At 44.7% G+C, this 25,298-nt stretch overlaps 1 protein-coding gene and 1 long non-coding RNA gene across 2 annotated transcripts in view; both read left to right on the plus strand.

Moving 5' to 3' along the window:
• Positions 1-25,298, plus strand: part of LOC146511953 (uncharacterized) — a 329,039-nt gene that overhangs the window by 22,739 nt on the left and 281,002 nt on the right. The window contains exons 5-6 of the mRNA XM_085171640.1: positions 14,997-15,173; positions 17,539-17,715. Of these exons, the coding sequence (XP_085027766.1) occupies positions 14,997-15,173; positions 17,539-17,715 (354 nt within the window). The remainder of the gene's footprint in view (positions 1-14,996; positions 15,174-17,538; positions 17,716-25,298) is intronic.
• LOC146511955 (uncharacterized) lies at positions 8,806-12,512 on the plus strand. The gene is made up of 2 exons (XR_014875940.1): positions 8,806-9,020; positions 9,231-12,512. It is a non-coding gene; the product is annotated as an uncharacterized LOC146511955 (long non-coding RNA).

Raw genomic sequence — 25,298 nt, forward strand, 5'->3', positions numbered from 1 at the left:
CGCTAACGCACTAGTTCCCATCCATGTAATTGAGCATTGCTGGCACATCCAACATACTGTTTTACTTTAGTCCATGACGCGCTTACCTTCAGGGTCATACGTCACATGAAGACCAAAATAGTTCCAAACGCCAGATCTGAATGAGGGTGGGGGAGGTTCAATTTGCCATGTTGCAACGAGCTTAGCTTCTGTCTTGCTAGCTTGCACTGCGCTCAATGGATCTGCGCTCGACAGTGCAGCCTAGGCAGAGTAGTCGAACGCAGATCCACTGAGAGCTCAACACAGACAGCATCGTCAGAAGAAAAGTTGATAAAATAAATAAAAAATGTTGTATTGTTTGATACATATGCGTACCGAACCGAAAACACTGTATCGAACGGTTCAATATTGATACGAGAATCGTTGCACCCCTAATATCCGGATATGGAGACCTGAACACACAACACACAACCCCAGGTCTGAAGCACAAAACAGGAATCCTAGTCATTTATATAGACGTCACACACACTTTAAGTTTCGATCAAACACTCTACTTAGTTTCAGTTTTCGCCTGCAAAAGCATGTAATTTCCTGTCAGTCCTGTCGGCACAGAGTGTACTCAGAGTTGGGCCTTTCTTATAAAGCAATATAATCAGCATATAAGCATTTAAGATTATAAATTTAAACCTCAACAATGTTCTTACCTGGGGTCCGTTCTTCGTACCTCGCTTACTACATCCAAGATCAAATGACACATCCAAGATCAAATCATCGCGCCAACTATGAGCTCGCTATTCCGGTTCTCCGAACACACCTGTTGTTGACGATTAGTACAGCTGGATGAAGTAATGTGAGATCACTGGGTGGCTTAAAAGGGGCTACGCATCGATAGTAGAAACATTGATCGGCAACCCTTTGATTGGTCGGCGAAAATGTCAAAGGAGCGCGCTCAGTATTTTTCGGCAGCAGAGCAAGAACTCTTGATTGAGGGATTTCAGGAGTTTCAGAGTTTAATGCAAGGGAACACTGCAAAGGCTGCAAAAGCAAGGAGAGAGGGCTGGCAGAAAGTTGCTGACAAATTAAACTCGTAAGTAATTTATTATATTATATTATATTATATTATTATGTTTTGTCATGTTTTTAATATTCGAAATTGTGTTGCACAATTCTGTCCCGTGCAGCTCTGCCACTAGGTTGGTCCAAGTGCACTGGCTGGAGGTCATCATCAGGCTGCACCTCCACCACTCCTCTCCTTTCTGATGGTGGCAATGTTGTGCAGTACGGCACATGCAACAATAATGTCACATGCCCTGTCAGGTGCAACTTTCAGACTTTTCAGACACTGAAATCTTCCCTTTATTTGCCCAAAGGTCATTTCAATGCGTGCCCTTGTCCTGGCTAGAGCTGCATTGTAGCAGGTTTGTGGCCCAGGGTTGGGGTCAGGGAACGGTGTCATGAAGTACTGCCTGCATGCATAACCCCTGTCTCCAAGGAGAATCCCATCGTAGGCCCCTGTGTAATGGAGAAATGCTGTTATGTTAGGCCCAAAATAAGTATGAAATATCAAAATAAGTCTCTTTTTCTTACCACGCTCAAATAATGTGCATAACCCTGACTCTCTGAAAATTGATGAGTCATGCACTGATCCGGGCCATTTAGCTTCCACATTTGTGATATGGCACATAGAGTCACACACCATCTAAGAGATTTCATTATATGTGAACACATTCCTTTTCATTATATATTACCATCTAAAATATTAGTATCACTCACCTGCACATTTATACTGTGAACCCCCTTTCGATTGACAAAATCCCCTTCATTGGGGCCTGGGGGGGCCTTGATCGCAATGTGTGTGCAGTCTATGGTACCAATCACATTAGGGAAGCCTGCGGACAATCGAGCTATAGTTACAGACATAGGTCATGATTGCATCACATTCATTATCGAATTTAATGTACCTGCAATAGAAAAAAAGCCCTGTTTGACAACCTGTGGTCTTAAGTGGCTTGGAAAAACCACAAACACACCCAGGAAATGCTTGAGTGCCAGGTATACTTTGCGAATGGAACGGCAGACAGCACTTTTGCCAATGTTCTCTGCGTCTCCAACAGCGTACAGAAACGTGCCGCTCGCAAAGAAACGCAAGGCAATGCACACAGTTTGTGCAGTTGTTAATGCCCAACTACGGTGAGTGGAACTCTTGACATAGGGATCCAACAAGTTGGTTAAGTAAATAATACCCTCACGGGAAAATCGATATCTCTCTATGAGCACACTGTCGCGCTGAGCTAAAGGATCCTGTCTATCCCGCAATATACGCTGAATTCTGAAAACTCTCCTTATCAATCTTGCACCTTCTGCAATGGGTTGCTCGCGTACAAACGACAGGACATGGCTGCGACAGACTTCCCAAATCCACCTTCGCTTTTATAGCCGTGGTCTCTCATCTTGATTACATGAAGTAATTTACTATTACTACTTTAAAATATGAATTACATCTGAAATAATCAAATACATGAAATAGAAAGATTAATAGTACATTTCCCTTTTTTTAGGAAATGACCTGTATGTATCTGTATGAAATCAATAAAAGAATCAAATACTGCATTATCTTTAGTTACATTGATAATATTTATTTATGGAAAAACAGTGGAAAAATATCGCTGTTGCTTTCGTATAAATGAAGCGGACATACCTGAGTGGCCGCGATCTAATCCTGTTTACATAAAGTAAGCCTGCTCCCAAGCAGGTTTACGCTTACGGATCTGTTGCTATGGCAGCAAGTCCCGGATGAGCTTCGGAGAACCGAACGATCCAAGATCACGAGAAATGGGGGAGAGACATAGGAGAGGTGGAGAATAAACTTAACCTGGGTGTCTGTGTCTTGTGTAGTCTGGGAGATGATTGAATGTTGGGGTGGGTACAGTTTCCTCTGCGGTGGGGTGGGGTGGGCTGCCCCGGGTCCTGTGGGGCTTGACGGTGCTGCTGCCGTAGGCCCCGGTCTGGATGGGCCTGGGCTCCCTTGCCTTGGTGGATACCAGAGGACGGGGGTGCCTACTGGGGTCAGCGGGGGAGCTGGCCCTAGGGAGGGACATCCTCCCCTCCCTTCTTTTCCTCCCCATCCCCGGCTACCTCCCTCTTCCGGCTCCACCACACCCACCCACACAGGTAGGGCCTTGGGGTGCGGGTGTGTCACCAGGGTGAAGGGGAGACATCCCCCCCCCCCCCCCCCCCCCCCCCCCCCCCCCGTCCTCTTCTGGCCACCTGTGCCTCAATTTTATCTCACAACTTAGACATCCACATTACTTACACTCTCATAATATATATATATATATATATATATATATATATATATTAGGGGTGCAACGATACACAAAATTCACGGTTCGGTTCGGTTCGATACTTTGGTGTCACGGTTCGATATTTTTTCGATACAAAAAAAATGTTCATGCCTTTTTATTAATTTGTCATTTATTAAATTTTCACGGCACATTCTGCACCACATCTCTGTGCGTTCATCATTTGTTTGAAGCCAGCTCACCTCCTGCAACCACTTTTCCGAGAATACGCGCTTCTTTTGTGGTTCGGACTCCTTCTGACATTTCTTTGGAGGTGGAGGAACATCACAGTAATTGCTTAAAGGAGCTTCTTCGACATCTTTAAGAGTTCTAAACAAATGTCTGTCCTCCTCCTGAAAATCTTATGTACGCAAACACGCGTTGCAACTTCTTATCTTGTGCGGGTTTTTATTTTGACAGCGAATGCGCACCTGCGGACCACTTATGTGCAGCCCTGGTTATTTAGCTCGTCATATTGCAGCCACAGAAATTCTTTTGTCCATGAAACCATAAAGCTGCACTTTCTTTTTGCCTTATAGTCTGATTTGTCATAACTTTTCCATTTTGTCACTTCTTCACCCTGACCTGTCTTATTTGGCTCAGCAGAACTAAAATATATATCCTGCTGCTTTTACACACGCACTAACATAACGCTCAGCGATTCTCTGCGCGATCAACCTCTCACATGTTTAAGCTGCTGAGATTTCACTTGTCATGTTTGCATAGTAAGCTAACGATTGATAAGACGATGTCAGAGGAATTGGTGCGCAAATTATCATCACTCACCAATCAGTACTGTCGCTCTCTATACACAGTTCACGCGATTGCAAAGTGAAAGCAAAAAACAAGCGCAAATTCAAACGTGATTTCAGTATGTCACATATTGACAGTGGCCGATGCCAATGACATAATTACCCAGATACATTTCCGAAAGAATGCAAAAGCATTGACATATATTTTTCCTTCCTACGATAGGCCGACGGGCAGGGCAGAGATAGATTTTGGTAGCCCGACTGGAAAAAAGCCCCAGGACGTCGGGCTAGCGATTTTGCGAGCCCTGTATCTGATTGAGGAATCACTCATCTTTGGAAAAGAGAGTTTATTATGGAGAAATGTCTCTTTCCAAAATAAAAGCTATACTATACGCTTCTTCTGGGCTATATTCTCAGCAGCATATTAAACATATCAGGTCCCCATAAGGAGAATCATGTGCTAACGGCTGTCTAAATGACTCGGGTAAAGTTTGTAGCATGCGTGCTTGTTTTTGTCTGCTTCCACTTGTCTTTGCACTAGGATGATGTCCGAGTAAATGTGCAGTCATATTGGTTGTGTTCCCACTAGTGCTGTCAGCGTTAATCTGAAATGACATTAACGTCACAACACGGCAAATCTCCGTTAACGAGCTACCGCGGATCACCTCATGAGTGGGGCTGGAAGACGTCAACACATTAACGAGCTAACTGTGCTAACACACTAGTTCCCACCAATTGAGCATTGCTGGCACATCCAACATACTGTTTTACTTTAGTCCATGACACGCTTACCTTCAGGGTCATACATCACATGAAAACCAAAATAGTTCCAAACGCCAGATCTGAATGAGGGTGGGGGAGGTTCAATTTGCCATGTTGCAACTAGCCTAGCTTCTGTCTCGCTAGCTTGCCCTGCGCTCAGTGAATCTGTGTTCGACTACTCCGCCTAGGCTGCACTGTCGAGCGCAGATCCACTGAGCGCTCAACACAGACAGCATGTCAGAAGGAAAGTTGATAAAATAAATTAAAAATGTTGTATCGTTCGATACATATGCGTACCGAACCGAAAGCACTGTATCGAACGGTTCAATATCGATACGAGTATCGTTGCACCCCTAATATATATATATATCTATATATATATATATATATATATATAGATATATATATATATATATATATATATATATATATATATATAGATATATATATATATATATATATATATATATATATATATTAGGGGTGCAACGAATGTTTATTCATGCAGGTCCATATGACAGAGAATATGCATCTTCTTTTTGTTTTCATATTTTAATTTATATCTAATTGTGTTGTGGTTTGCAGTGTTTTGTGTTGTTTCACTTTAAATTTGTTTAAAAGGAAAAAGCTGAAAATTTAAATAGTTAAAAGTTGAAATGTGAATAGTTGGTTTTTGTATTATATGATTTATTTATTACATTTTATGTGGAGTGAATAAATAAAAGTATATTTACGGTGGCCCCTACAGACAAAGCACGTATAAACTCAGAAGTACATGTACAAGTAAATACAAAACTAAAAGGGCGCAGTGTTGAGCTTTTTGTTACCTCGTGGCTACACAAGCCAGCAAGTACCAACGACTGAATTTGGTGTGTGGTAGTAACAGGTAAATGAACATTTTTTTTTTTTAATTATTTGAATATATGAGTGCCTGTGTATAAATACACAAACAATGCACACATGCTTTCAATTGTGTAATTTAAGTGATCTAGTAGCTCTGCTTTGGAAGTTCAGTTAACGCTAGAAATGTGTTTTGGAGTTTGTACGTGTTTTGGCTCTAGGGGCCACCGCATATATTTATATATAAACATATATAAATAAAACCACTTTTTTTTTTACATTAGTAATTCCTTTTGTGCATAATTTTATATTGTTGTTAATAATAAGTAAATTAAAGCAACAAAACAACCTGAAGAGCCGGTTGGGACCCGAAAGAGCCGGTTCTCTAAAAAGAGCCAGAAATCCCATCACTACTGAATACTTTTGCAAGCCACTGTATTAATCCCCCGGGTGGTTTTCACACAGCTGAATAAACGTCAAACAGAAAACTGATTAAGCAGAAGTGTGAGACGCTCGAGAGTTTACGCCAGTGTCCTGTTATACTTTAGATAGCAAGGAGCAGACAGCTGAGTTTATTAAACTCCACCAAGACAGCGGTGATGCAAATCTCAAGGCTAGACCGTCCCATTTCATAGCCGTTTACTTCCGGCCTACCCGACCTTCTGAGGACCCGGCCCACATAGACCACGAAGGCCGGGTCCTCAGGAGGATGCAGCCTATATGAGTTTGGACAAGACCAAAGTAAAAGTTATTGGAGTCTGACCAATGACTGTAGAAAACATGGACGACGCAACAGCTCCCCAAAATGAAGCCAAAACGTCTCTATCGCCCCCTGGTGTCTGGCTGCAGTATGGGTCATAAACCCCGCCTCCTCCATGTTAGCGGATGGGACTGGGGTCAGACTAAAATAAATTTATTCTGCTTAGATAGTTTTTTTCCAAAGATTCTTTCTTTTGTTTTCAATAGTTCTCATCACGCTGATTTATGTCCGAGGGGTCTCCTCTCCCATAAGTTTGATTCTAATTCCTACCGCGGTGATGTTAAATTGGGGTGAAACGTCATCATAGGAGCTTTGACTGGCAGCTGCAGTCACGGAGAAACTTGCGTATCTCTGTTCGGGAATAGCAGATAGAGCGCAGGCTCTGAGAGGAGGGCCAGCGTTTACGCTACGAAAACACGACCGAGTGTTTTAACCTGACAGCCTGAGGTGTTCTTCAGTAAACTGGACTACCCGACAGAAGGACCCGAGGCCCCGCTGCACTTTTTCGGTAAGTTAAACGTGTTTGTAAGCTACTCCGTAACTACCGTCCTTAGCTAGCTCCTGAGACCTAGATGAGACCTAAGATGAGCACTCGGCTGTCAGGGTTCGTTTAGCTGTGCAGGTGAATGAATTTACTAAAGAAATCAAGAGAAACACCCCGGGCTGCTCAGTCACTAATTACTGTTACTGTACTTTTATTACAAGTATTATACTGTAAAAGCAACAGGCTGCACCCTGCTGCAGCTCCTGTGCAGAGCTGAATATTAAATATCTTATTAAACAGCAGCATGTTTTCAGTCTCCACATGTGTAAAGACAGAAACACCAACTTTAAAAACCTGGCACTTCAGTAACTCCTCATTAATCCGTAAAAACTGATCAAATAGCAAAGATATTTACTGAAACCAACAACTTCCTCTTGGCAGCTTAAGTTAAAATGTTTAATTTTTCCACTGATTAATTTTTTTTAGCACTGACTGTATTTTTATGCTGAGTTTGTTGCAAATATTCAGGTTAAAAAACTGTTTGAAATATTGTTAATGAGGTATGTTCACAAAGACACATGTGCAGAGCTCTGTGCAGCTCACATCCTTTAAGACAAATAGTTTGAAGCATTAATATTTCTTGTTCAATACCAGTGCTGATACCAGTGCTGACGCCAGTGCTGACGCCAGTGCTGATACCAGTGCTGATACCAGTGCTGACACCAGCGCTGACACCAGTGCTGACGCCAGTGCTGATACCAGTGCTGACACCAGTGCTGACGCCAGTGCTGATACCAGTGCTGACACCAGAGCTGACACCAGTGCTGACACCAGTGCTGACGCCAGTGCTGACGCCAGTGCTGATACCAGTGCTGACACCAGTGCTGACACCAGTGCTGACGCCAGTGCTGACGCCAGTGCTGACACCAGTGCTGACACCAGTGCTGACACCAGTGCTGACGCCAGTGCTGATACCAGTGCTGACCTACAGTTCTGCTGACAGCTGACATATGAGCTGTTGGTTTAAAAGAAGCCTTATATACTAACAGATGTTCCAATATCATGTTCACCTTTGAGTTGTTGGAGCTTTATAAATGGACATCTGCAAAGATGAAATGATGGAGCAGGTTTGAGTCCTGGTTCAGTCTGCTGCTGCATCCTGGTCACAACATACAGAGGTGGTGTCAGCACTGGTATCAGCACTGTGATACCAGTGCTGATACCAGTGCTGACGCCAGTGCTGACACCAGCGCTGACGCCAGTGCTGACACCAGTGCTGATACCAGTGCTGACACCAGTGCTGATACCAGTGCTGACACCAGAGCTGACGCCAGTGCTGACACCAGTGCTGATACCAGTGCTGATACCAGTGCTGACACCAGAGCTGACGCCAGTGCTGACACCAGTGCTGACACCAGTGCTGATACCAGTGCTGACGCCAGTGCTGACACCAGCGCTGACACCAGTGCTGATACCAGTGCTGACGCCAGTGCTGACGGCAGTGCTGATACCAGTGCTGACACCAGCGCTGACACCAGTGCTGACGCCAGTGCTGACACCAGTGCTGATACCAGTGCTGATACCAGCGCTGACGCCAGTGCTGACACCAGTGCTGATACCAGTGCTGATACCAGTGCTGACACCAGAGCTGACACCAGTGCTGACACCAGCGCTGACACCAGTGCTGACACCAGTGCTGACACCAGCGCTGACGCCAGTGCTGACGCCAGAGCTGACGCCAGTGCTGACACCAGCGCTGACGCCAGTGCTGACGCCAGAGCTGACGCCAGTGCTGACACCAGAGCTGACGCCAGTGCTGACACCAGAGCTGACGCCAGTGCTGACACCAGTGCTGACACCAGTGCTGACACCAGTGCTGACGCCAGTGCTGACGCCAGTGCTGACACCAGTGCTGACACCAGTGCTGACGCCAGTGCTGACGCCAGTGCTGACACCAGTGCTGACGCCAGTGCTGACACCAGTGCTGACACCACCTCTGTATGTTGTGACCAGGATGCAGCAGCAGACTGAACCAGGACTGAAACCTGCTCCATCATCTCATCTTTGCAGATGTCCATTTATAAAGCTCCAACAACTCAAAGGTGAACATGATATTGGAACATCTGTTAGTATATAAGGCTTCTTTTAAACAAACAGCTCATATGTCAGCTGTCAGCAGAACTGTAGGACTGAAAGAATGTAAGAGAAGAGAAGAACACTCCCGAGTGTGTGAGGACAGAAGGATCAGCTTTATTTCAGAGATAAACTTTATATTTCAGTTTGTGATGATTGTGTTCTCGTTGTGATTACAGGAGCCGTCCTCAGATTCAGACCTCAGCACCACCCAGTGACAGCAGACAGATCATCCTATAGCTTCACTCTTTGTAGTAACTCCATAATTAACTGATGAAAACAGTCCAAAGGTTAAAGTACCACATGTGCTGTCAGTGAAAGCTGCAGCTGTTTAAAGATAAAGACAAAAGGATGAATCACCCATGTAACTGTGTCACTGTATATCAGCATCAACAGGACCTGAGTTTGGTGTTTCAGAGAGCTGTTGTCTACGTCTGTGTGCTGTCATTGCTCAGTCTGACTGATGGACAGACTCAAGTTTGACTGTGAAACAAACTGTGTTGTTAAACAGTTTCATGGTTCACAAAACAAAACAATCAAAAACACTTTTTTCATACTTGTGTTAAGTTTTGTATAGAAATGATACAACATTGATTGTGAGGTTAAATGTGATAGAAACAGCTCACACTGACATCCATCCTGATCAAACATGAGTGTCATGAAGCCTGTTTGCAGGTATTTGCACTGTTTTCCACTCTGCATGTTGTTTCTCTTCAGCTGTAAGTATAAAAGGCTCCATTCTACAACCTGTTTGTGTTGTTCAATAGAAACATTATTGTGCTGATGTTGCACTTCTTTTATTCACAACCAAAGACTTTTTAAAATCTTCATAAAACTGCATTTAAATGACTTTTGAATATTACTTTAAATACTTAGATTGAAAGTTCTGATACAAGTTTAAATACAAAGATCAGTATTGTCTAATGTTTTGGCTGCAGTGTGTTTTTGCACACAGGTATAACAGAACAGCTTTACTGTTTAGATTTTTAAACTTGTGTATGAACTTATACAAAATGCAGCAAGATATTAAAAAACGTTTGATTATATAATCGACTATATTGGATTCATATCGATATCGGACATAAAAAGTGGCATCGTTCCATCTCTGCTTTGATTACAGACACAGCTGAGAGTTTGTAATCTGTCATCATTTTAAAAAGTTTCCATGGAACAGCAGAAATGAGGCTTTACTGTCAGAGGCCGACAGCACTGAACACAACAGCAGACTGGTGGCTAATAAACAGTGAATGATGCAGAAACAGATGTTTGAAGCTGTTCTTGGAGTACACTGAGAGAGAGAGAGCTGTGCAGGCAGGAACAGCCAAAGTCAGAGAGAATTCATGAGCATATTTATCAAACGTGAAGCAGAGTTTGGATCTTCTTTTGCTGCTGCTTCACTCAGTTTTGGTTGGAGACAGATGAAACCTGCAGCTTCAGGATCTGTGAGCTGTCCACTTTCAGCCCCGACGGCGTGTCCGTGTACGTGCCGTCGAGTGAACGATCCACGCTCTGTGTTTCCATCTTTGTGTGTTTAGCTGCTCTCATTTACTGTTTTAGCTGTTTGCTGCTTGTTATGGCTTTTGGTTAAAAGTCAGTAGTTAGTGCATAGTCTGATTAAGTTACATAAGCAAAGTGATAAATAAGTTCAAAGTTAAGAAATATTATAAGTAATTCATGCTAAAAACAGCTACAATGTCTGGGTTCAAATTTTGCTCAGAGTGAGACCTCGTTACCACAAGCGATCTTTGTATTGTATGTGCGGAAATGGGAGCGAGTGAGCGCTCTGATCATTCGCATATCTTTGACGTATTTTCTCCGTTAATGCTGTGAAAAGTGCTTCGGAAGTATTAAAAGAGTGAACGAGTTCATGTACACGCTAAGAGTGCCCTACACGCTTGTACCTTGGGAAACGTTCGTCTTTGTGAGTATTAATGTGTTCAGAAACAACTTTTATATGTGTTTACCTGGAGTGAACTGCGATGCTAATGTAACGCACGTGTTAAGCTAGGCTAATCATTAAGTTTGTCATTAAGATGTGTAGTAGCTAGCAATTTATTTTCACTTTCTGTATATTTCAGTTACAAATAAGAAATGGCAAGGAGAAGCCTTGAGAGAGGAAAGGCTTAAAAAGATCTTCATTAAAATCAAGAAAAGCAAGCCTTGTGTGGAGATCTCGTCTATTTTGTTCGCTGGGTGTCGAGCTTCACATGGTCACGTGTCGTGAGGGCAGCACAGTGCTTGTTGAAATAGTTTGTGAGCTTTAAGCTGAGATTCTGGCAAAATACATTTATATTAAACATCGATTCAGGATTGAATGAATCAACATCGTTTTATTCAAATTAAAAACATTTAAATGGGAACATGAATTTTTTACAGCCGCCTCTAATGCTGGGTAATGTCAGCTGGTCCATGTGCAGCTGGCTGTGAGGCTCAGGGAGCGTCTACAAAGTGCAACACTGAAAGAACATCATAAATATTGAGTAATAACTGGACTCTCATACAGCGAGACTCAAATGCCTTTAAACATCAGCTTATCCTGCTGATGCAAGTCCAACACTGAGTTTGTAAAAACATGTTTGTCAATCAGGCAGCACGGTGGCACGGTGGTTAGCACTGTTGCCGCACAGCAAGAAGGTCCTGAGTTCAATTCCAACATCAGGCCGGGGTCTTTCTGTGTGGAGTTTGCATGTTCTCCCCGTGTTTGCGTGGGTTCCCTCCGGGTACTCCAGCTTCCTCCCACCATCCAAAGACATGCAGCTTGTGGAGATAGGTTAATTGGATAATCTAAATTACCACTAGGTGTGAATGTGCGAATGAATGTGAGTGCGAATGGTTGTCTGTCTCTGTGTGTTGGCCCTGCGACAGACTGGCGACCTGTCCAGGGTGTACCCCGCCTCTCGCCCTATAACAGCTGGGATAGGCTCCAGTGCCCCCCGCGACCCTGAAAAGGATAAGCGGAAGCGAATGGATGGATGGATGTTTGTCAATCATTTTGTTTGGTTTCTGAGGAAAATGATTCAATAACTTGCTGCTAATACACAACATTTCATCATATTTCCTCATAACCCTCTTTTGTCTGACCATTTGATCCCATTTGAATTTGCAATAAAGGATCCACAGAGTTTGGTGACAATAATGACAGTAGATGTTTGTGTGATGGAAGCAAATGAGTGTGTGATGTTCTTTCAGTGTTGCACTTTGTAGACGCTCCCTGAGCACTGGTCTCACAGCCAGCTGCACATAGAGACCAGTGTTGTTAGTCCAGGTCAGAAGATGACTTGTTGGAATGAAAATGAGCTTGTAGTTTGTCTGCTTTAATAATGTGACTGGAAAAAGGTGTTGGACTTCAAATATGTCCATTTCTTTCACACTTCACCTTTAAAAGTGAAGCCATGTGGTTCCTGGAAGGAAAAACACAACTTTTTCAAGTCTTGATGCTCAATCATCCAGGTAAGTAAATCTCCAAGAGTTGATTCTGTTCATCTGGACGTAGCGTTTTGTGGGAGAAACGTTTCGTCATCATCAGGTGACGTCTTCAGTCTCAGCTGACTACAGGTTTCAATCTTATAAACAGGACATTTGCATAATGACTGAAACCAGCAGCACTGAAGGAACAATGGGCTGGGAGGTCAGTTCCTTAATCTTAATTATGGAAATTCTCATGACCATTGATCAATAACCACTGATCAATAACCATGAATACCATTCACAGAGAGTTCAGGAATGGCTGCAATCACAGCATGTAAGATGGTGACAGATGGACCCTTAGGCTCCTCCTCCATTCAGAGATGGTCTTTCCCTTTTCACGTAAATGGCCTCCTTGACTCCGCCCTCAAACCAGCGTTCCTCCCTGTCCAGGATGTTACATCCTCATCATTGAAAGAGTGTCCACTGGCCTGTAGGTATGAACAGACTGCAGAGTCCTGGCCTGACGAGGAGGCTCTGCTGTGTTGTAGCCAGAGGTTGTTTGGTTTCCTCGATGTGTAAATCCTGACAATCCTCCTGCACTTCACAGCTACACTATGTTACTCTGTTTGTGTCTGATCCTGATCCTTGGGGTGGACCAGTTTTGGGTGCAGCGTGTTTTGGGGTTTAAAAGCCACAGAGACCTGGTGTTTAGAAAAAGCTGTTTCTCAGCTGCTCCGATACTCCTGACACGTACAGGATCACTACAGGTTTTCTCTTGGGCAGCGGTTCTTCTTCTCTCCTGGATCAGCTGGAGCTTTCTTTAGGAGCCTTTCCAGCTCTGACAAAAGTCCAGCTGGGATAACCACATTGACTCAGGGCCTTCTTCATGTTCTTCTGCCTCCCTGGCTGCTGTGTCAGTGGGAATGGTGTTCGCTCTGTGTTGTAGCGTCCTGATGACGCCCAGTTTGTGCTCCAGTGGATGATGAGAGTCAGACCTTAGATACTGATCCGTATGTGTAGGTTTACACGTCAGCTTTTAGATGTCCCCCATTACTGATGGAAACCTCACAGTCTAAGAAGGCTAACCTGCCACTTTTCATATCCTCCCTGGTGAATTTGATGTGTCGGTCCACCGAGTTAATGTGATCTGTGAAATGTGGAACGTCCTGAGATTTGATTTTCACCCAGGTGTCATCCACAGACCTGAACCAATGGCTTGGTGGTGTTCCAGGGTAGGAGAGCAAAGCCCTCTTTTCCACTTCTTCCATGTACAAATTGGGTGAAACTGGGGAGCCAATGGCACACCCATGTTTCTGCCTGTAGGACTGACCCTTGTATGTGAAGTAGGTGGAATGAAGACACAGTTCAAACACTCTTGGTCGATGCTGAGAGTGGTCCTGTTGCTGAGGTTGGTGTCATCCTGTAATCTCTTACGAACTACCTCCAACGCTTCTGTGACTGGGATGGTGAAGAGAGATGTAACGTCGTACGAGACCATGGTTTCATCTGCCTCCATGATGACATCTCTCACCTTCTCAACAACATCCAGGGTGTTCTGGATGTGGTGTTCAGAGCTACCAGCAGGTTGAGGATCGAAGCCAGAAACTTGGAGATGTTATAGGCGACAGAGTTGATCATGCAGACAATCGGTCTTAAAGGTGCTCCCTGTTTATGTACTTTCAGTAAACCATACAGACTTGGTGTAGACTCCCCTGGGTACAGCCTGTGGTATGAGGTCCGGTCAACAGCCTTGTCCTGTTCTAACTGCTTCAGACAGTCTATCCTTCCTGTAGCCACTTCCTGGGTCTCGTTTCAGGGGCTCATAAGTGTTTTCATCTCTGAGTAGTGACAAAATCTTCTCATGATAGTCTTTCTGGTTTAGCAATACTGTGCACCGACCCTTGTCTGCCAGAAGGATGATAATGTTGTTGTCATCACTAAGTGATGTGAGTGCCTTCCTCTCCTCCATGGTGATGTTGGATGCTGGGGGCTTTGTATTGCTGAGACAGGCCGAAACTTTCGTCCGTAGTTGCTCTGCTTCCAATGATCAGTGGTTATTGATCAGTGGTTATTGATCAGTGGTTATTGATCAATGTTCATGAGAATTTGCATAATTAAGATTAAAGAACTGACCTCCCAGCCCATTGTTCCTGCAGTGGGCTGGTTTCAGTCATTATGCAAATGTCCTGTTTATAAGATTGAAACCTGCAGTCAGCTGAGACTGAAGACGTCACCTGATGATGACGAAACGTTTCTCCCACAAAACGCTACGTCCAGATGAACAGAATCAACTTTTGGAGACTTTCAAGTCTTTGTCCTGTTTTTATGAGAAATGTACGACTTTAATGTGAAAGATTCAGAGTTTTTTCTCTTGTTGTGTTTGTTTGAAGCTGCTTCCTGTTGGCTTCAGCTGTTTGGAGTTTCCATTTTCTAAACTTCTACATTCTGAACCTTCTTCAGCTCTGAACAGATGATGAAACACTGAATGATTTCAAGCACTTTGTCTAATAAACTTACATCTTTCATTCTTTATACAGATTGGAGCTCTGTGATTTGTCAGAGATCAGCTGTGATTATCTGGCAGCAGCACTGAAGTCCAACCCCTCCCATCTGAGACAGCTGAACCTGAGAGACAACTACAACCTGCAGGATCCAGGAGTGAAGCATCTGTGTGGTTTCCTGGAGAGTCCAGGATGTAAACTTGAAACTCTGAGGTCAGTCAGCATGTTTTAGTTGTGCTGAGATGAATATGATGTGAAAGTTGTGCTGACACTAAACTGCAGACATCAGGCTGATATTATACTGATCCACACTGAGGATCTTCATGGTAAAGTCTGTGTTCTTCTTCTCTGGTTTAGTCCATTGACTGCAGCAGAACAATGTTCACATTTCAAACCTTCAAAGAAGAAGAAAAATCCTCCACTGGATGATTCACTGTGAAACTCTCCAACTCTTCATTCCACCTTAAAGTCTGTGTGACACTGAAATCCAAAGCAAAATGTGTGTTTGCTTTACAGACAGCAGTCCAACACAAACATACACACATCATCCAAAACACAGTCCAACATCCAAATCTCCTCCACTGCCAGCATGAATGATGGGAAAGAGAAGGAGGAACACTCTGACATTCAGGGTTAGAATGAGTTTCATGAAGCAGACTGTGAAGATCAAAGCTGCATTAGAAAGCTTACATGAATGAATGAGTGGACAGAAGTGGACAGAGATCATCTGAAGCACTTCAAAGGCTTTAAATCAGCACATTTCTCTTTATTCTTTATCAACTCTGTTAGTTTCTCTCAGTTTTCTGTGGAATGAAGCTAACAGCAGGCTAATAAGATGCTGACCAATAGGTTTCTATTAAAGGTTGTAATTTGTATATGAAAAAGTGCTTTGGCTCAGCAGGGATCAGCTTACAGGTAGAATACAGCTGCTGGATGGGATTAGCATGTCATAGCTATCTACCAAACTGCTAACTGGGGAGTTTCAGGCCATCTATGGATCATTTTTGCTAACTGTTTATTCAGCTTAGGCTCACAGGGCTGCAGCCTGTGCCCTAGCTGTCATAGGGCAAGAGGCGTGGTCCACCTGCACAGGTGAGCAGTCCATCACAGGGCCAACAGAGAGAGACAGAGAAGCACTCTCTCACATCCACACCTACAGCCAATTTAGAAGCACCAATGAACCTAAGCAGCATTTCATTGGACTGTGGGAGAACATCCAACCTCCACAGAAAGGCCAACAAGCTTCAACCTACAACCTTCTTGCTTTAAGGCACTAGTGCGAACCACTTTCCCCATTTCAGCCCAAATCCTGCATCTTCCTGTTTCTGACTCCAGGCCAGCTCCACTAACACTTTCTCATCAGACACTGCCACCTAGTGGAGGAAGTCTTAGTTCCATTTGAAGCTTCAGATTACAGTTAGTTCCTTTACAAAGAGGTGGAGGTGGTGGGGCCACAGCACCATCATCACTGAGTGCCATAGGACACTTAACCTTTGTTTCCATATGCTGGGAACTTCCTGTTGTTCCAAGGAGGACTGGAAAATGTGTGAAAATCTCCCAGTCAGTTCCTCACAGCACACTTCAATCATTTCCCTCCCACAGCATCAGGACCAGGGCTTTTTCTCTCTTTGGTCCCACTAAGAGATTTCCACACAGACACCTCATCAGTGGGACTCTCAGAGCTACCAGCCCTTTGCTACAATCACAAAGCTCTTCATTGAAATCAATGATATCAAAGCTGGAATCAAATGAGTCCAAGTCTTCTGCTGATTCAGCATCACATTCATCTTTGCTCCTTGTTCTGCATCCCCACCATGGACTTCATTCCTTTCCAAGCCAGCCTTGAGTGTCCTTTATTCAGCTCATCCTCTGCTTTACTTTTACACCTGATTTTAGCTGCTTTATCTCTCTTTCAACAAGTTTCTGTGCCTCAATCTTTTTCTTCTCTCCCTCATAACAAGACAGCTTCTTCTGCCTGAGAACATGTTGGAGTGATTTACTAATCCAGGGCTGCTTATTGGGGAAAATACTTCCTGTTTCCAAAGTAATCCCCATTTTTCCCAGAAAGAAATGTCAGTAGAAATCGATGATCTAAGTGAGAACATGAGCCTTTAAAAAGTCCCAGTGGGTGCAGTCAAAGCAGTCCCTCAGTCCCAGTATAGAGTCTTTGGTCCAGACTGGAACAACTGTGTGCCCAGTTTGAGCTCTCTTCAGTGCTGTGACCTGACAGACCCAGAGGGGCCATCACATCACATTTAGAAGCTCCCCTAATGGAGCCACAACACATGTCCAATACTTAGTCTGTCTTGTTGGACCAACTGGAAGAAATGATTCAAGGACTTAGTCACAGAACAGAGATTCAAATCTCCAAAATCCAACTGGCTGCATCAGGACATATAGTCTGAAACTCTGCACAGTTTCCTGTTTGAAGCTGCTTCCTGTTGGCTTCAGCTGTTTGGAGTTTCCATTTTCTAAACTTCTACATTCTGAACCTTCTTCAGCTCTGAACAGATGATGAAACACTGAATGATTTCAAGCTCTTTGTCTAATAAACTTACATCTTTCATTCTTTATACAGATTGGAGAGCTGTGATTTGTCAAAGATCAGCTGTGATTATCTGGCAGCAGCACTGAAGTCCAACCCCTCCCATCTGAGACAGCTGGACCTGAGAGACAACTACAACCTGCAGGATCCAGGAGTGAAGCATCTGTGTGGTTTCCTGGAGAGTCCAGGATGTAAACTTGAAACTCTGAGGTCAGTCAGCATGTTTTAGTTGTGCTGAGATGAATATGATGTGAAAGTTGTGCTGACACTAAACTGCAGACATCAGGCTGATATTATACTGATCCACACTGAGGATCTTCATGGTAAAGTCTGTGTTCTTCTTCTCTGGTTTAGTCCATTGACTGCAGCAGAACAATGTTCACATTTCAAACCTTCAAAGAAGAAGAAAAATCCTCCACTGGATGATTCACTGTGAAACTCTCCATCTCTTCATTCCACCTTAAAGTCTGTGTGACACTGAAATCCAAAGCAAAATGTGTGTTTGCTTTACAGACAGCAGTCCAACACAAACATACACACACCATCCAAAACACAGTCCAACATCCAAATCTCCTCCACTGCCAGCATGAATGATGGGAAAGAGAAGGAGGAACACTCTGACATTCAGGGTTAGAATGAGTTTCATGAAGCAGACTGTGAAGATCAAAGCTGCATTAGAAAGCTTACATGAATGAATGAGTGGACAGAAGTGGACAGAGATCATCTGAAGCACTTCAAAGGCTTTAAATCAGCACATTTCTCTTTATTCTTTATCAACTCTGTTAGTTTCTCTCAGTTTTCTGTGGAATGAAGCTAACAGCAGGCTAATAAGATGCTGACCAATAGGTTTCTATTAAAGGTTGTAATTTGTATATGAAAATGTGCTTTGGCTCAGCAGGGATCAGCTTACAGGTAGAATACAGCTGCTGGATGGGATTAGCATGTCATAGCTATCTACCAAACTGCTAACTGGGGGATTTCAGGCCATCTATGGATCATTTTTGCTAACTGTTTATTCAGCTTAGGCTCACAGGGCTGCAGCCTGTGCCCTAGCTGTCATAGGGCAAGAGGCGTGGTCCACCTGCACAGGTGAGCAGTCCATCACAGGGCCAACAGAGAGAGACAGAGAAGCACTCTCTCACATCCACACCTACAGCCAATTTAGAAGCACCAATGAACCTAAGCAGCATTTCATTGGACTGTGGGAGAACATCCAACCTCCACAGAAAGGCCAACAAGCTTCAACCTACAACCTTCTTGCTTTAAGGCACTAGTGCGAACCACTTTCCCCATTTCAGCCCAAATCCTGCATCTTCCTGTTTCTGACTCCAGGCCAGCTCCACTAACACTTTCTCATCAGACACTGCCACCTAGTGGAGGAAGTCTTAGTTCCATTTGAAGCTTCAGATTACAGTTAGTTCCTTTACAAAGAGGTGGAGGTGGTGGGGCCACAGCACCATCATCACTGAGTGCCATAGGACACTTAACCTTTGTTTCCATATGCTGGGAACTTCCTGTTGTTCCAAGGAGGACTGGAAAATGTGTGAAAATCTCCCAGTCAGTTCCTCACAGCACACTTCAATCATTTCCCTCCCACAGCATCAGGACCAGGGCTTTTTCTCTCTTTGGTCCCACTAAGAGATTTCCACACAGACACCTCATCAGTGGGACTCTCAGAGCTACCAGCCCTTTGCTACAATCACAAAGCTCTTCATTGAAATCAATGATATCAAAGCTGGAATCAAATGAGTCCAAGTCTTCTGCTGATTCAGCATCACATTCATCTTTGCTCCTTGTTCTGCATCCCCACCATGGACTTCATTCCTTTCCAAGCCAGCCTTGAGAGTCCTTTATTCAGCTCATCCTCTGCTTTACTTTTACACCTGATTTTAGCTGCTTTATCTCTCTTTCAACAAGTTTCTGTGCCTCAATCTTTTTCTTCTCTCCCTCATAACAAGACAGCTTCTTCTGCCTGAGAACATGTTGGAGTGATTTACTAATCCAGGGCTGCTTATTGGGGAAAATACTTCCTGTTTCCAAAGTAATCCCCATTTTTCCCAGAAAGAAATGTCAGTAGAAATCGATGATCTAAGTGAGAACATGAGCCTTTAAAAAGTCCCAGTGGGTGCAGTCAAAGCAGTCCCTCAGTCCCAGTATAGAGTCTTTGGTCCAGACTGGAACAACTGTGTGCCCAGTTTGAGCTCTCTTCAGTGCTGTGACCTGACAGACCCAGAGGGGCCATCACATCACATTTAGAAGCTCCCCTAATGGAGCCACAACACATGTCCAATACTTAGTCTGTCTTGTTGGACCAAGTGGAAGAAATGATTCAAGGACTTAGTCACAGAACAGAGATTCAAATCTCCAAAATCCAACTGGCTGCATCAGGACATATAGTCTGAAACTCTGCACTGTTTGAAGCTGCTTCCTGTTGGCTTCAGCTGTTTGGAGTTTCCATTTTCTAAACTTCTACATTCTGAACCTTCTTCAGCTCTGAACAGATGATGAAACACTGAATGATTTCAAGCACTTTGTCTAATAAACTTACATCTTTCATTCTTTATACAGATTGTGGTTCTGTGGTTTGTCAGAGATCAGCTGTGATTATCTGGCAGCAGCACTGAAGTCCAACCCCTCCCATCTGAGAGAGCTGGACCTGAGACACAACGACCTGAAGGATCGAGATGTGAAGCAGCTGTCTGATCTTCAGCAGAGTCCAGACTACAGACTGGAGACTCTGAGGTCAGTAGAGTGATGGAGTGAGTGGGTGGTGCTGTCAGCAGTATTGTACTAAACACAGTCAGTATGAAACAAAGATCCAGTGTTTCCTGTAAAGCTGCAGCTTCTCAGTGAAGCTGTGAGAGGAGAACGGTGACAGGCTTCAGGATTGGACACAAACACTTCCTGTTTCTCACCTTTATGGTCACCATAGTAACGGCTGACACGCTCTGATCAAACGCTGTCAACAGCCAATCAGCTCTCTGAACAAAGCAGCACGCAGACCAATGACTGCATTGATTTCCAAGTTTAAAGCAGTGAAGAACACAGTCTGTAGGTGAGGAAGAATTTAGTGAGAGCAGATGTTTGGATGGAATTCCTCCAGTTAACAGCTGGAACGTCCATCTGGATTGTTGGGCTTGTTGTTGGGGTTCCTACAGAGCTCAGAGTGGACACACCAAGGTTCTTCTAACGAATGAAAGTCCAAACTCAAACTAGGAGGGAAAAACATTTCCATCAACTTCAATAAAAATCCAAAGATTAGAGAAAGTGAAGCAACAATGAGTCCTAGTACAGTCCCAGCACTGAAGTCCCTGCTGCTCTTTATACTGGATGTGCAGCATCACTGACTGACAGCTGATGAAGAGTCTCTGGAAACACTCGTTTATCTCCTCTGCTCTTCCTCCTTCTCTCTGCAGGAGGTGATGATGGTAAACAGGACGGTGTGTGTGCTGAGAGAGGAGCAGCTGTGTCCTGATGATCCAGAGAGGTTGAAGCAGCAGCAGCTTGTGTGTAGAGACGCTCTGACTGGGCCATGTTACTGGGAGGTGGAGAGGAGAGCTTCATCCAGCAGTGACTGACAGAGGAATGAAGTGCAGATGACTGTCAGTGCTGCAGAGTGTCGGATTATAATATTATTTTATGCCATGTTAGACCCTAATTAAAGATTGTGAATTATTATGTAGTTTTAGTTTGCATTATTCTCCTGAATTAGAAGAAGGTGATAACTATTACATTTGGTAAACTGATCTGCATTACATTACACTGCTGATTTATTGTGAATGAATGATATTGTTTTATGATGCATTATACTGCTGAGTTATAAGAAATACTGTTCACAGAAAGTCATCGCCTTATTTGTCTGGTTAGAAGAGAACAGAGCATACTGCCCCATCTCAGCAGGAGCAGATAAACAGGGAGCAAAGGTCGTAGCTTAGGCGCTGTGTGAGAAAGGATGTGAATGTTTAGGCTTTTATGATGAGGTGGGGGCCACTAGAGGCTATAAGAGTTTGATCAAGGCTCCACCATTTTGAGATCTGATGCTGTCTGCTGTATGGTGTCCATCTCCCACGCGTGTGTTCATTAAATCATCGTTTGACTCGACCCGGCCGGACCAGTGTGGTTATTTGGGTTTTCCTCCTGTATCCATCCTCAATATTTGAATCCGTAACAAGAGTGAACTGCTCTGAGAACAGCTCCACTGTCAGACACAATGTAGAGTCCAGCATCATCCCTGTGTGTCCCTCTGGATCTGACAGAGGATCATCAGTGTATCTGGACTGCTCTGCTGCTGCTCTGTCCTTCTACAGTCTCTGCACAGTCTCTGTCTCACTCTGGCTTCAGACCCTCCTGGATCAAACTCACCTGGAAAGGCTTTCAAACATGGCTGAATAGATTTGATATATACTGTAGATGTACTGTAGAGTGAGATACTGCAGTTTGTCACTTGTAAATACAGTCTGTGAGCAGCTATGAGCTGAAAGATCTTTCTAGAAACACTAAATGTTTTCACTCTTCTGTTGCTTTTTCATATATTTCCACAACATTAATATTGATCCCACCTGTCTCACCTGTTTCATGCTTTTATACATAATAACAGGACACGTGTGATCTGAGCGCTGCTGTGGTTGCTGTGCTGCACGTCTTCATTTAGATAACAGAGACATCTAGTGGTTCAGAGGGAGAACTGCAGGAGGTGGAGCTGTGTTTCAGCATGGAAAACTTGTTTATTCTTATTTTTTAGGCGCAGAAACAAATATGACAGGTATCATTGTAAGACACAAAAGGTCAAATCAGTTAGCAGAGGGAACATTGATTACCCAGCAATGTAAGAATAGAAACATAATAGTGAATATGGACGTGTATACAGATGGAAGCAAACAAACAGGATGTAACACTAAATTAAAGCCACAAATGGGAAGAAAACAAACCCAGGCGGAGATATATTTGATCTCAGGTATCCAAATCAGATGCTTTAGAGTATTAGAGAGTTTTGGGGGTTTGTTTTCTTGATGTCATTTCTTCTATAATTTAAATTCCTTGAATAAAACACCAAACTTAGGGGATGGTTTTGTAATCCTACTTTTGTGTATGAAAGATTTGACTAAACATAAAACAATCTTCCCACTCAGTCGTCATTCTTATCTTGTGAAATCAAACCAAATGTTCTGTTGTCTCTAAATCAGGGATTGATGAAATCTTTGCTTTCATCCATTTATGAACATGTTCTCATTCATATTAAATCGTAGTCTAAGTAATTCATTATCTTCTAATGTGTTTCTGTTGTTTTGGGGGAAGTTTGAAGTCCATTGTTCTATCTGTTAATGAAACTTTACGAAGTTTATGTAGGATGTGGTTCCTATTTTGTCTTCAGGGGAATCGTTTCTCTGTAAAACCTCTTCTTATCAAACTCTTGTTGCATTTCTTTGTTTGTTGTTCTCTCAGTCAAATTGATCGAGTGTTAATATGATAAGATACATGTTTAATGCAGAAAGTTGGAATTACAAGTTGGTCAAAAAGGTTTAAACTAAGGTTTCATCGAAGCCTTAAGTTTAATGGTCAAAGAAATGTCAAGGTTTGATGAAGGTTAAGAAGAAAAAGGTTTGAAAGGTTCAAATAAGGTCAGGATAGATCAGGCTTTCTTCCAGTTAACGAGGACCTTCTACCACAGCTCACATTTGTTGTTGTTGTTCCTTCAGTTGCCAGCAGGGCCTCAGCTTCAAGCAGGCCATCACTAGTAAAGAGTCTGAGAAGACCGAGTTGCCATTTACACACACAGTAGTTCGATTAGCCTACAGCAGAGATTCAAGTAGTGATTTAAGAAGACACTAAGCAAGTGGTGCAGCAAACAGCAGCCAGCTGGAGGACGGGCAGCACGTGTGATTCTCCCTGGTTTGTTTTAGAGGAATGCTAACATTTTCAAATAGATTGGTTCGGATTTGGCTTTGCTTTTCATGTTAACGAGGCCAGGTGCTATATTAGTGGGCCAGTGGGCCATGCCTGAGCTCACACCTTACAGAAATGAGGCCTTGCATAGGTGCTCATGGTCAACTGAATTGCTGTGTTTACGAGAACGTACGGTTCTGGTAAACCGAGACTCTCTCTCCACACCGTTACATATTCCATATGTACGGGGTACGACCCCCCTTGGTCGTGGCGTGTGGATATTTCTTTAAGACACTCCGGCACGCCCGGCTACACCCATAGCTCACGTATAAAACAGCTATGCAGACATGACACCGGTGATAGTTTGATCGTAACGCGTTTCCGAGGGGCCTGATGGTGGAGAGAGAGTCTCTCACTAAGAGAACCAAGGTTACACCGTAACCGTACGTTCTCTAGCATATTGAGACTCTCTCTCCACACCGTTACATATTTAATATGTACGGGGTAACTCTGTAAGACACCCCGCGAGGAGACAGTGCAACCGAACCGCAGAGAGTGAATGACCAATGAACTATTTACAAATATACATATAAACATCCCACCCCGGTCAGGGCCGAGCCAGATGCGAAGGCCAAGCCGGGGGAAGGAGGCACAGTCCGCAAGGCGCAAGAGTGGCCCGAGCTGGTCCGGCAACAATCGGCCGCACCCGGGCAGCCCGCAGAAGCTGGGAAGGCTAGGGCACCCAGCCCTCGGTCCCCGAAGGACGGGCTGGACCCCACGTTCAAGTGGTAAAACCACGTAAAGGTGGTGGCCGAGGACCACGTAGCTGCTGCACAGATAGTGGAGAGGAGGCGTGCAGCGCGAGGAGGACTTACAGCGTGAGGAGGCGTGCAGCGTGAGGAGGACGTAAAGCGTGACGAGGACGTAAAGCGTGACGAGGCGTGCAGCGTGAGGAGGCGTGCAGCGTGAGGAGGCGTGCAGCGTAAGGAGGACGTAAAGCGTGACGAGGCGTGCAGCGTGACGAGGCGTGCAGCGTAAGGAGGCGTGCAGCGTGACGAGGCGTGCAGCGTGAGGAGGCGTGCAGCGTGAGGAGGACGTAAAGCGTGACGAGGACGTAAAGCGTGACGAGGCGTGCAGCGTGAGGAGGCGTGCAGCGTGAGGAGGCGTGCAGCGTAAGGAGGACGTAAAGCGTGAGGAGGCGTGCAGCGTGAGGAGGCGTGCAGCGTGAGGAGGCGTGCAGCGTAAGGAGGACGTAAAGCGTAAGGAGGCGTGCAGCGTAAGGAGGCGTACAGCGTGAGGAGGCGTGCAGCGTAAGGAGGCGTACAGCGTGAGGAGGACGTAAAGCGTGAGGAGGCGTGCAGCATAAGGAGGCGTGCAGCGTGAGGAGGCGTGCAGCGTGAGGAGGCGTGCAGCGTGAGGAGGACGTAAAGCGTGAGGAGGACGTAAAGCGTGATGAGGCGTGCAGCGTAAGGAGGACTTACAGCGTGAGGAGGACGTAAAGCGTGACGAGGCGTGCAGCGTGAGAAGGCGTGCAGCGTGAGGAGGACGTAAAGCGTGACGAGGCGTGCAGCGTGACGAGGCGTGCAGCGTAAGGAGGCGTGCAGCGTGACGAGGCGTGCAGCGTGAGGAGGCGTGCAGCGTGAGGAGGACGTAAAGCGTGAGGAGGACGTAAAGCGTGACGAGGCGTGCAGCGTGACGAGGCGTGCAGCGTAAGGAGGCGTGCAGCGTGACGAGGCGTGCAGCGTGAGGAGGCGTGCAGCGTGAGGAGGACGTAAAGCGTGACGAGGACGTAAAGCGTGACGAGGCGTGCAGCGTGAGGAGGCGTGCAGCGTGAGGAGGCGCGCAGCGTGAGGAGGCGTGCAGCGTGACGAGGCGTGCAGCGTGAGGAGGCGTGCAGCGTGACGAGGCGT

The sequence above is a fragment of the Neolamprologus multifasciatus genome, chromosome 9, assembly GCF_963576455.1.
Source record: "Neolamprologus multifasciatus chromosome 9, fNeoMul1.2, whole genome shotgun sequence".
NCBI classification, from domain to species: domain Eukaryota; kingdom Metazoa; phylum Chordata; class Actinopteri; order Cichliformes; family Cichlidae; genus Neolamprologus; species Neolamprologus multifasciatus.